Source organism: Pongo abelii, chromosome 4 (assembly GCF_028885655.2).
Source record: "Pongo abelii isolate AG06213 chromosome 4, NHGRI_mPonAbe1-v2.0_pri, whole genome shotgun sequence".
NCBI classification, from domain to species: Eukaryota; Metazoa; Chordata; class Mammalia; order Primates; family Hominidae; genus Pongo; species Pongo abelii.
In genome coordinates this window covers 103,360,698-103,374,330 of record NC_071989.2, presented here as the reverse complement: position 1 = coordinate 103,374,330, position 13,633 = coordinate 103,360,698, and the positions used below count along the sequence as shown (strand labels likewise).

Sequence of the window (13,633 nt, the reverse complement as noted above, 5' to 3'; positions counted from 1 at the left end):
ATTTGGTTTTCTATTCCTGAGTCACTTCATTTAGAATAATGGTCTCCAATTTCATCCAGGTTGCTGCAAATGATTCATTCCTTTCTTACGGCTGAGTAGTATTTCATGGTATATATACCACAGTTTCGTTATCCACTGGTTAAGTGATGGGCATTTGGGCCGGTTTTATATTTTTGCAATTGTGAATTGTGCTGCTATAAACACGGGAGAGCAAGTATCTTTTTCGTATAATGACTTCTTTTCCTCTGAGTAGATACCATGTAGTGGGATTGCTGGATCAGAAGGTAGTTCTACTTTTAGCTAAGGAATCTCCACACTGTTTTCCATTGTGGTTGTACTAGTTTACATTCCCAGCAGCAGTGTAAAATTGTTCCCTTTTCACCACATCCCCGCCAACATCTATTATTTTTTTATTTTTTTTTGATTATGGCCATTCTTGCAGGAGTAAGGTGGTATCACATTATGGTTCTAATTTGCATTTCCCTGATCATTGGTGATGTTGAGCATTTTCTCATATATTTGTTGGCCATTTGTATATCTTCTTTTGAGAACTGTCTATTCATGTCCTCTTTTTTCTTTGAGATGGAGAGTTTTGCTCTTGTCGCCCAGGCTGGGGTGCAATGGCGCAATCTCGGCTCACTGTAACCTCCACCTTCCAGGTTCAAGCGATTCTCCAGCCTTAACCTCCTGAGTAGCTGGGATTACAGGTACACACCACCACACCTGCTAATTTTCATATTTTTGGTAGAGACGGGGTTTCACCATGTTGGTCTGGCTGGTCTCGAACTCCTGACCTCAGGTGATCCACCCGCCTCAGCTTTCCAAAGTGCTGGGATTACAGGCGTGAGCCCTATTCATGTCCTTAGCCCACTTTTTGATGGGATTTTTTTTTTTTTTCTTGCTACTCTGTTTGAGTTTCTTGTAGGTTCTGGATATTAGTCTTTTGTCAGATGTACAGATTGCGAAGATTTTCTCACATTCTGTGGGTTGTTCATTATGCTGATTATTTCTTTTGCTGTGCAGACGCTTTTTAGTTGAATTAACTGATTAGTTTTTAAAGTAACTTAAAATTGATTTAATATTACACATTTCAAAATACAGGTAGACCATGCATCATGGGGTTTGATATGCATGAATTTCAGTTATCACAGTGTTGTTAAATAATACCAGTCCCCTAACAAAATTACCCCGGTAGATTTCAGTTACCAGGGTATGTTAACTGTGAATAACTGCAAGAAGTACAAACTTTCACACTGATATGCTGCTAGCTCTTTAGTATAAATCACTGAGTATACAACAGATATGTATGCCATTCAGTGACTAATCATTATTTCTTTTAAAATGTGTCAGTGATTAGTTATCTGGTACATGCACAGACAACAAAGCATGTACTTGTATCCTAGTAATAAATTAATGTGACACTTTATAAAAAGAGATAATGAAGGGAAGTCAACAAAGATGAACATGGGTAAAAAAAGGAAAAGTGACAAGGCTGGAAGTGAAATTCAAATCAAATGTAAATGAAGTTATAGAAGAAATAGCTGAGCTGGGAATGTTGACACTGCTGTCATTCAAGAGACACTAGAAATGTAGCCAGAGGAACTTAGTGAAGGCACATTTACCAGCATAAATGAGGAAGGCTGTTGTGAAGAAAAGGACAAAGGTGTCCCATAGAAAGCGATATTGGCAAAATTTTTCACATTAAAGGAACTTGGAGATATATCATTACATTGAAAGTGCAAAAGTTAAAGTGTTGGAAGGTAATCCAAATTTAGAAAGAAATAATGACAATTTGCCAAGTCTTAGAAAAGATGCTTTCTCTGTATCATAGGTTTTATGATGAGACAGCAAGCACTCTTCAATCTACTGGTAAGTTTTTTTAACCAAAAAAATTCCCTCTTTAATTCTCAATGTTTCTAGTGTTTTCATTATAGTGTACTACATAAATATTAGTTTATTTTTTCTTTTTCAATTTTTAACCAAAAGTAACATAATTCAAAATATTTTGATAAATGTTTTTAAAGGTGCCAGAAAATGGTCATTTTTCCCATTTATTAAGGTTGTTTTATATGGTTTCAGCTTGCATGGTCATTTTTACAATCTGGAATGGTGCAAAGTGAGAACTGCCTATATTTCTAAGAGAATGCCTTTCAGTTTCTCTTTTTATAGACATATCCTTAGCAAATGAATTCAATCCAGAAGCAGGCTTCTGACTTTTAACACTTATTTCTGTAAAATTGTCCGTTAAGTATTTATCATACTAGTTATTGGTCAAGTTTGAATATATAATTTTCAAATTTTTCTTTAAAAGCGATAATAAAAGAAACAATGAGCAAATACCAATAAGCCACATATATAAATCTACTTTTGAGCACACACAATGTAGTTACTTACTTTTTCAAGCCAATAAAGAGATGTGTGAAATGTTGAAGATCCAAAATTTTCTCCAGAAGATGGTGAAGGGTAAGGGTGTGGTAAATTTAATCCCAAGTAAAGAACAAATGGTTCAGTGTAATTAATTGCTTCCTTTCTTAACCAATTTACTGCTTTGTGTGTATTCTGCCAATCCCTTTCCATCACTCTGACTTTAGTCCTGTTATGGATAAGATTAACCATGGGCCTGCCTTCTTGTCTGAGTAAAAAAGCAACATCTCTTGTCCACGCTTCCACACGATTACTGAGGGAGCAAAAAGACACGTATATTGTCAGGTATATTAAAAAGTTTTACAAACATACTAAGCATACACTAAGAAAACAACATGGAAAACAATTTTTAGACTCAGTCTTGTAAATGTTCAGAATAACTATATTAGATCTCAAAAAGAAAGTTATTGAGCATTACAAATTAAAAAAATAGAAAAAAGCCAAGAATTGAATATTCACTTACGCGTTCTTTAAAACTATGAAAGATTATGTAGAATGGTTAACTTTTCTTACAGCAAGATATTTAAACAAAATGTTTTAGATTTCTAGTATTTCTCCTTATTTACTGAATTTTCTAACATTCTTCTTTTTTTCACTTAGAAGATATTACTCCTAACCAAAGCTACTATAATTTCCTTTTATCACTAAATATTTATAGTTTTAAAAATCTACCTACCATGTATACTTCATGTGTTGCTGAAGTTTCAGGTTTTAAATTGTTTCCAGCTCTATCATTTTTTATTAAAAGAACAATTTTAACTGTTCTTTTAATAAAAGAACAGTTGTTTAATCTGAGCAATCTAAGCTAATAGTGATACAAATTTCATATCCATTATAAACCAGAGATATTTTCTTTATTACTGATTTACAAATTAAATAATTGAATTAATTCACTTTCTCAAACGATTAATTCACTTTCTCTAAATCTTTATTTTATCTGACTGCTTGATTTTTCTCAATCAAGCTCTAAGTATATGTAGCTGACATAATTGGTTAGAAAGCAGTCCTGGGCATTTCTAGGAGGCTTGCTTTTTAAGTTTCTGTTGAAATAGGTATTTCTGAAGTGATCTATCAATTGAGAAAAGTGTTTTAAAAATCCAGATACCAACTCACAAATAAAAAATATTTTATACTAAAACATAATACTCCACTTAAGAGAAATTGCAATCCATACAAAATGACTAACCACCCATACATAAGCTAAAATAGAAAAATTTTATGCCCTGCCTTCTGAATGCAGGTAAATAAATTTAAATAGCTATAATAAAAATTCATTTTTCTTTGTAGATATTCAATATATTTTGATAAAAATAATAAAAACCATAATTTCAGCAGAATTACATCTATCCAACAGATTCTAATTAATTCTAACAGATGGGAAACCCTAAAATAGGAAGTTTTGTATTCATCACACCATCAAAACAATCTGACATTGGCGTCTCATCTTTTGCTTAAATCATAGCTAAACTCTTACTATATGTGACTATTAGTATTGTTGCAGAGGTGGAATTTTAGGGGTTTATAACACCAGCAGTATGTGTGGTAGAACTCAGATTTTGAGAGAAGGAATAGGACACAGATTTATATAGTATGTTTAGGAACCAAAGTACTTTCTTTTCTTTTTTTTTTTTTTTTTTTATCTGAGTACTAGTTCTTCTTTTTTTTTTTTTTTTTTTTTCTTTTATTATTATTATTATTATTATTATTATACTTTAGGTTTTATGGTACATGTGCGCAATGTGCAGGTAAGTTACATATGTATACATGTGCCATGCTGGTGCGCTGCACCCACCAACTCGTCATCTAGCATTAGGTATATCTCCCAATGCTATCCCTCCCCCCTCCCCCCACCCCACAACAGTCCCCAGAGTGTGATGTTCCCCTTCCTGTGTCCATGTGTTCTCATTGTTCAATTCCCACCTATGAGTGAGAATATGCGGTGTTTGGTTTTTTGTTCTTGCGATAGTTTACTGAGAATGATGATTTCCAATTTCATCCATGTCCCTACAAAGGACGTGAACTCATCATCTTTTATGGCTGCATAGTATTCCATGGTGTATATGTGCCACATTTTCTTAATCCAGTCTATCATTGTTGGACATTTGGGTTGGTTCCAAGTCTTTGCTATTGTGAATAATGCCGCAATAAACATACGTGTGCATGTGTCTTTATAGCAGCATGATTTATAGTCCTTTGGGTATATACCCAGTAATGGGATGGCTGGGTCGAATGGAATTTCTAGTTCTAGATCCCTGAGGAATCGCCACACTGACTTCCACAAGGGTTGAACTAGTTTACAGTCCCACCAACAGTGTAAAAGTGTTCCTATTTCTCCACATCCTCTCCAGCACCTGTTGTTTCCTGACTTTTTAATGATTGCCATTCTAACTGGTGTGAGATGGTATCTCATTGTGGTTTTGATTTGCATTTCTCTGATGGCCAGTGATGGTGAGCATTTGTTCATGTGTTTTTTGGCTGCATAAATGTCTTCTTTTGAGAAGTGTCTGTTCATGTCCTTCGCCCACTTTTTGATGGGGTTGTTTGTTTTTTTCTTGTAAATTTGTTGGAGTTCATTGTAGATTCTGGATATTAGCCCTTTGTCAGATGAGTAGGTTGCGAAAATTTTCTCCCATTTTGTAGGTTGCCTGTTCACTCTGATGGTGGTTTCTTTTGCTGTGCAGAAGCTCTTGAGTTTAATTAGATCCCATTTGTCAATTTTGGCTTTTGTTGCCATTGCTTTTGGTGTTTTAGACATGAAATCTGAGAGTATTACATGAGAAAATTTGGCTGAGAAACTATTACAACAAGCAGGCTTTTAATACAACCTAATTAGTTGCCACTCTTTGGATTAACTCAGGTTAGACTATTGCCCTGATTGTGCTAACTGACCTAACCACTGGACTTCACGATGTAGTCTAGACCATGAGCGAGTCTAGACCATCTCAAGGAAAGATTTTCAAGCCTTGAAAGATGGCTATATTGAACCCAGCTTGCTGCATCTTTTGCTACAACAGTGATTAAGTGTGACATCATTTAACCTTTCTGGTAATAAATTTATGCCTTCTCCCTATTTTTTTTTTAACTGTGTTCCTGAGATTCTTTTAACTGAGGTCCCCTTAAGTGTAAAATGGCTCAAATAAAGTTAATTTTGGCCTACTCTAATCATTATGGCCAGATTTCAGACTTGGCTTTTAACTAAATTATATGCGATTGTCCTCTAACTAAATAATATGTGATTTCTCTATTATCTTAGTGGTATCCTCTCTTGTCTTTTCATAAGTATGGCTTTAGCATGCTTCCCATAACTGCTGGTACTGAAGTAGAGTTGTAACAAATGATTTCAACCACTGCTAAGGCAGCAGAGACAAGATTATGGTTAAAGGTAAAAGGTATTTTTACCTTTCTCAAACTTTTTCACTTCTTTGATTAGTTGACCCATGTTCACTGTGCTTAAAGTGTAAAATAACAATTTATTTCTTTGCAACTTAGTGAGGAAGAACATGAGTATAAAGTGATGTATTCAGTAGATGAATATACTACAGTACTTTAAAATCATTTAGCACTTTTTAATGTATTCAAAAAAGATTAATAATTATAATCAATGACTCTCCATTCTACTTTCACTACTTCCTGGGCCAGCCCAACCTTCCTGGGCCATCGTGAAGCACAGTAAGAGCAGTAGATGCAGCCTAAACAGTAGGCTGCTACAGGAGCTGCAATTCTTAGTCCAGAAAGTCCCTCTTTCCAGCCCAAGGTAACTTCCAGTCAGCCAGTCCAACGAGTAAAATATAGAATGAGAATATGAATATGCAACTTCATAATCTATTACAATTACAATAACAAGATAACTCTTTTGACATTATAATTCTCTCTACTAATCAATGTATCCAGCCCCTTCTTACAAGAGTGATGGTCTCTTAATCAGGCTAAGCTATTGCACCTGGAAATCATATCCTTTGCTCATATGCTCAGAGCTACTTCTTTGTCTCATCCTTCTAAGTGTTCTTCCCCCTCACCAGTAATTGCTATAACTTCTTCCAAATATAAGCTTTCTAATTACTTAACCACTGGGAGTATTTTGAACCAATTTTTTACCATTCCATTTCTATGTATTTTGTCCAGAATACCAAGAGTATGGTTTCAGTCAGGACAATTGAAAAGGGCTTGCATCAATGAGGAGGATCCAAAACTACCTGTGGCTCAGATATTTTATGATTCAGTGGCTGTTCTCAATATAAATTTACCCTGCTGCTTGCAATAGGCACAGCTATACAATGTATAGTTTCCTCTACGCCAGCATCTCTCAAAGTGTAGTACAGGGATCCCTAAGGATTCCCAAGACACTCTCAGTGAGCCCATGAGGTCAAAACTATTGTCATAATAACAGTAAGATATTATTTACCTTTTTCATTCTCATTCTCTCATTACACACAGTGTGCATTGGAAGAGACCACTCTAATCTATCCTCAGGTAGGAGCTCAGATATGGATCATACCTATCTTGAAGAAGATTGTCCTCTATAAACTTAGAGAGGCTTCAGTGTTTCATTATATCATGCCCCTTTTAAGTGGCCCAATGTCTACTTCAACTCTTTATAGAAATATAAGAGGGGCTTTTCTTCTCAAAGGGATACAAATAATCATCACGCATTTCTGATAAAGATATTCACAATTTGTGAATCTTCTCCTACTTCCACCAGAGGTCCAGTTCTTTATATCCTTGCTACTCCAAGTGTGGTCCATGGACCAGCAACATCAGCAGCTCCTGGGAGATCCCATAATTCCCACATGTTGTGGGAGGGACCTGGTGGGACTCATCATAATTGAAACATGGGGGCGGTTTCCCCCATACTATTCTTGTGGTAGTGAATAAGTCTCCCGAGATCTGATGGTTTTTAAAAGGTTTCCCCTTTCACTTGATTTTTCATTCTCTTTTGCCTGCTGCCATGTAAGACGTGCCTTTCACCTTCCACCATGACTGTGAGGCCTCCCAAGTCACGTGGAACTGTGAGTCCATTAAACCTCTTTTTCTTTATAAATTACATCTTTATAAATTATGTCTTTAATTGTAGCATGAGAACAGACTAATACACCATCCTAGACTCATCGAATCACAAAGGGCATCTAAGAAGATGCCCAAGTCATTTGTATGTATATTAAAGTTTGAGACGCACAGTTTAAGAATTTTTTTCCTGCAAAAATCCTCAAATTTTAATCAAAATTCAATCAAAATGGAGGATAATCAAAATGGAGCTTCAACAGTAGCCTATAAGTAGGAGAATTTTCTACCTTGGTTCAATTCCAGAAAACAGATGATAGCCAAATATACTAACCAACAATCAGCAGTTAAATTCGTTATTTTTAACAACAAAAAACTCCTCACTAATACAAATGAAAAACAAAACTACTTAACACATCACCAACTAATTATTACATAAATTTGTATATTTGCCATTACTTTGTGGGTTTTCTGTCGCAGTGTGCCAAATTCTACTGCTAAAATATTGGATACAATCAGTTTACAAGTAGCACAGGATTAGTTTACATAGTAACAATTATATCTGAAAAAATATACCTTAAAATTGATGATGAGAATATGACAGTTTTCTTTCCACATGAAGTAGGAGCCTAAACATAAACTTTCAGCTTCCTAAGAGTCTACTGAAGATGATTAACTATCTCAGACTTAGAAGTCTGTGATCTCTCTATTTTTCTCATTGTTATTGATGGGATTGTAGCAGCTAATGTGTTTCTGGTAAGTCTCACAGTCAAAAAATTGGAAAAACGATGATTCTGAAAAACGCCCTTGCAAATTTCTGTATCGACCTAATAAATTCTGTAAGAAAAAAAGGAATCTATATTCATTCCCATTAAATGCTCTTTTCTGGACTTGGTGTGGGGGCTCACACCTGTAATCCCAGGGCTTTGGGAGGCTGAGGTAGGAGGATTGTTTGAGCCCAGGAGTTTGAGACCAGCCAGGGCAACATAGTAAGACCTTGTCTCTACTAAAAAAAAAAAAAAAAAAAAAAAAATCCTTAGCTGGGCATGGTGGTATGTGCCTGTGGTCCTAGCTACTTGGGAGGCTGACCAGGGAGGATCACTTATGGTCAGGAGTTTGAGGCTGCAGTGAGCTATGATCCTGCCACTTTACTCCAGCCTAGGTGACAAAGTGAGACCTCATCTCTTAAAAAGAATTCTTCTCTCAAATTTGAGAGAAACACACATACAATTTTTAAGAGGATTTACAAGGCTGTCATCCATCTTCTTTACATATGATCACTCCCAAAAATAGTCTGTTTTAGTTGAATGAATAACATCTACCCTGGCAAATTCAGGTTGGAACATCATTTTAAAATATACATTATTTAAACGCTCAAAATATGCATGCTTTTACATTTATTAGTTTTATTAATTCCAACCATTTCAGTTTTTGGTAAAATTATTATAGCTAATGCCCCTTAATCTTTTCTTATTCATGGATTTCTTTGTAAATATGATTAAAATCACAGATTTTTCTCTATTAAACAGTAATATTAATTATATCACAAATTATATTGGTTATAGGATAATAATAATAGTAAATATATTTCAAAGAAAAGTTTTGTTTGCATGTGTGTGTGTGGAGGTGAGTACTCAGGGATTTTATCTTGTGAAATCTCACCTAGCCATTTTCTGGTCTGCTTGTGAATTCATCATTGTGGAAGCACTACTATTTACAACTTTGAATTCCTAGATGACTATAGCCCTTGAGAGAGTATACATGTTTATTGTAGTCTGAGCTTAAACAAAGGCAGCCTTTTTGATTCAATTAAAGAAATAATGAATATGTACTACATGCAAGACATTGATCCAGGCAGGTGCTTAATGAGACTTGCTAAGCTAACAAATTGGTATTTCCACCTCATAATCACTCAGACATAAAACCCTCCTACTATTGTACTTTTAAAAATAAATGCCAAAGGCTACTTTATGGAAAAAACTGTAATAAAATACTTCAGCTATGAATCTAAAAATGGTTTAGATCACATTCACCATTTTATATCCAAAAGGAGATTATTTTTCTTATGCTTTTAAAGTAATTAACATATCAATTTGACTATAACATTTACAATTTTTGTAAACCTTTGTTTTTCAATATTATACAGAAAATGTAACCCAGACAAAATGCCATCAAATCTGAAAAAATAAAGCGGGTGGGTTATTCCCGGATTATCTGTTGTTAATAGAATTTACTAAGCAGTCATTGCAGCAGACACATCACCATATCCACAGCTCTTGCTGAAGGAGTGACCTAGTTGGCCACATTATGTAGGATTTAACTCCCTTTCTAGCCTGTCGACTGGCCAGGTATGGGCACCTAACGTAAGCACTAGCACTTAACGTGGCCAGCACTTAACTTATGATGGAGTCTTGCATGAAATATAAGTTAGGCCTACCATCCCTATTTACAGAATTTAAATTTAGAAAGAAAATAATCCAGTAACTGGTGGTTTTTAAGATGCAGCTACGAGGTAGAGAAAGAGTCACAAGGGAGATGGAACTTGAGCCAAAAAGGGTCTGGCAGGTCAAAGTTGGGATTAGAAGTGATATAGCTGAGAAGACCCAGAGTCTGGGTAGTTTTTTGTATTTCTAGTAGAGACAGGGTTTCACCATGTTGGCCAGGCTGGTCTCGAGCTCCTGAGCTCAAGTGATCTGCCCACCTTGGCCTCCCAAAGTGCTGGGGTTACAGGCATGAGATACCGCGCCCGGTCCCAATCCAAAAAACTTAATGAAAATGATCACTATATTGAGAGTACTAAGTGCAAATCTCAATTTTTAAGTCTCAGAATAGAAGACATGAAAAGTATAGACTTGGCTGGGCGCAATGGCTCACGCCTGTAATCCCAGCAATTTGGGAGGCCGAGGCGGGCAGATCATGAGGTCAGCAGATCGAGACCATCCTGGCCAACATTGTGAAACCCCATCTCTACTAAAATACAAAAAATTAGCCAGGTGTAGTGGCGTGCACCTGTAGTTCCAGCTACTCAGGAGGCTAAGGTAGGAGAATCGTTTGAACCTGGGAGGTGGAGGTTGCAGTGAGCTGAGATCCTGCCATTGCACTCCAGCCTAGTGACAGAGCAAGACTCCATCTCAAAAAAAAAAAAAATATATACACTTATGTGAGACATCATATCAACAGAATGAAGGACAAAAACCATATGATCATTTCAACTGATGCTGAAAAAGCTTTTAATAAAATTCAACATCCCTTTATGGTTACCCACCCCCCCACCACAAAAAATACTGGGTATAGAAGGAACATACCTCAACATAAAGACACATACAACAGACCCACAGCTAGTATCATGCTGAACAAGGAAAAACTGAAAGTCCTTCCTCTAAGATCTGGAAGATAACAAGAATTCCCACTGTCACCACTGTTATTCAACATAGTACTGCAAGTCCTAGCTAATAAGATAAGAGAAAGAAATAAAGGGCATCCAAATTGAAAAGGAAGGAGTCAAATTATTCTTGTTTGCAGATGATGTAAACTTTCATTTGGAAAAACATAAAGACTCCACCAAAAAACTATTAGAGATGATAAGTTCAGTAAAGTTGCAGGACACAAAATCAACAAAGATCAGTAGCATTTCTATATGCCAACAGCAAACAATCTTAAAAAGAAATGAAGAAAGTAATCCCATCCCATGAAGTAATCCTTCAGAAATGAAGAAAGTAACAGCTACAAAAAAATACTTAGGAATTAACTAAAGAAGTAAAAGATCTCTACAATGAACACTATAAAACACTGATGAAAGCAATTGAGAGGACACAAAAAACTGAAAAGATATTCCATGTTCATGGATTGGAAGAATCAATATTGATAAAATGTCCATACTACTGAAAGCAATTTACAGATTCAATGCAATCTATATCAAAATACCAATAACATTCTTCATAGAAATAGAAAAAAAATCCTAAAATTTATATGGAACCGCAAAAAAGAAAAAACAAACAAACAAACAAACAACAACAACCCAGCATAGTCCAAGCTATCCTGAGCAAAAAGAACAAAATTGGAGGAATCATATTACCTGCCTTCAAATTATACTACAGAGCTTTAGTAACCAAAATAGCATGGTACTGGCATAAAAACAGACACGTAAGACCAATGGAACATAACAGAGAACCCAGAAACAACTCCATACACCTACAGTGAACTCATTTTTGACAAATGTGCCAAGAACACACATTGGGGAAAGAACAGTCTCTTCAATAAATGGTGCTGGGAAAACTGAATATCCATATGCAGAAAAATGAAACTAGATCTCTCTTACCACATTAAAAATCAAATCAAAATGGATTAAAGACTTAAATCTGAGACCTCAAACTATGAAACTGCTAAAAGAAAGCATTGGGGAAACTCTCTAGGACACTGGACTGGACAAATATTTCTTGAGTAATACCCTGCAAACACAGACAACTAAAATAAAAATAGACAAATGGGATCACATTAAGTTAAAAAGCTTCTGCACAACAAGGGAAAAAATAAAAAAAAAGTGAAGAGACAACCCACAGATGGGAGAAAACATTTGAAAACTATCCATCTGACAAGATATTTATGACCAGAATATATAAGGAGCTCAAACAACTTAACAGGAAAAAAATCTAATAATCTGATTAAATAATGCGCAGAAGATCTGAACAGACATTTCTTAAAAGAAGACATACAAATGGCAAACAGATATATGAAAAGAGGCTCAGCAACATTGATCATTAGAGAAATGCAAATCAAAACTATAATGAGATATCGTCTCAGCTAAAATGGCTTTTATCCAAAAGTCAGGCAATAACAAATGCTGGCAAGGATATGGAGCAAATCCTCCATATCCTGTTACATTCCCACTGTTAGTGGGAAGGTAATTAGTACAACCACCATGATGAACAGTTTGGAGGTTCCTCAAAATACTAAAAATAGAGTTGCCATATGATCCAGCAATCTCACTAGGTATACACCCAAAAGAAAGAAAATCTCTATATCAAAGAGATATCTGCACTTCCATGTTGCTTATGGTACTAGTCACAATAAGCCAAGATTTGGAAGCAACCAAAGTGTCCACCAACAGACAAATGGATAAAGAAAATGTGGTACTTATACACAATGGAGTACTATTCAGCTATAAAAAAGAATGAGATCCAGTCATTTGCAACAACATGGATGGAACTGGAGGTCATTATGTTAAGTGAAATAAGCCAGGCACAGAAAGGCAAACTTCACATGTTCTCATTTATTTGTGGGAGCTGAAAATTAAACAATCGAAGCAGAATTATGGTTTATCAAAGGCTGGGCAGAATAGTTGGGGTGGGAGCAGTGGGAATGATTAATGGGTACAAAAAAATGGAAAGGATAAAATCTAATATTTGACAATAAAACAGGGTGACTATAGTCAATAATTTAATTGTACATTTTAAAATGACTAAGAGTATAATTGGATTGTTTGTAACACAAAGGACAAATGCTTCAAGGGGACGGATACTCCACTTACCTTGATGTTTTCATCACGCATTATATGTCTGTATCAAAATATCTCCTGTACTCCCTAAGTCTATATATGTATTACTATGTACATACAACAATTAAAAATATTGCTTATTTTGACTTGGCTTAGAAAAATATTAACCTACATGAGCAGACAACATACATAATTACAATGGTAAGATGAAATGATAGGGAATTTGATTTTAGATTTTCAACAAGATAGAAGCTAGGAAAAACAACACAGCAGCTTGTTTAATTTCTCTTCTGATAGCATTAGAATGTAAGTTCCATGACACTGGAGAATTTTGTGTTGTGATTGCTATTGTATTTGCATCATCTAAAAATAATGTCTGGCACATAGTAGCTGGCTGAAAAATATTAGCTTAGTGGATACTACAAATACCTGATTTTACTTTTGTAACTTAAATAAGGGTCATCTTCTAGTCTTAGTACTTTAAGGAATTCTACTTAATATTAAATTGTTTATTATACTGATGTTAGAAATTAAGTTTTTAAAATTTTCCGTATAAAATCAATTACCTCCTAATTCTATACACTTTCTATACACAATTCTATACATTTTTTGTTAATTCTAAAAAAAAAAATTGATGTACTAGTGTCAAGTGGATTTGATCCCTTAGAATATGAAAGAATAAACAATATTTAAAATGTAGGCAATTATTTTAAGTGT

At 35.1% G+C, this 13,633-nt stretch overlaps 1 protein-coding gene across 6 annotated transcripts in view; it reads right to left on the bottom strand.

The window, feature by feature from the left end:
• ARSK (arylsulfatase family member K) overlaps nt 1–13,633 on the bottom strand; it is a 51,613-nt gene that overhangs the window by 19,969 nt on the left and 18,011 nt on the right. For all 6 annotated transcript variants that reach the window (XM_002815745.5, XM_024247727.3, XM_009240909.4 and 3 more), the window contains one exon: nt 2,395–2,677. In XM_002815745.5, coding sequence (XP_002815791.3) covers nt 2,395–2,677 — 283 coding nt within the window. The remainder of the gene's footprint in view (nt 1–2,394; nt 2,678–13,633) is intronic.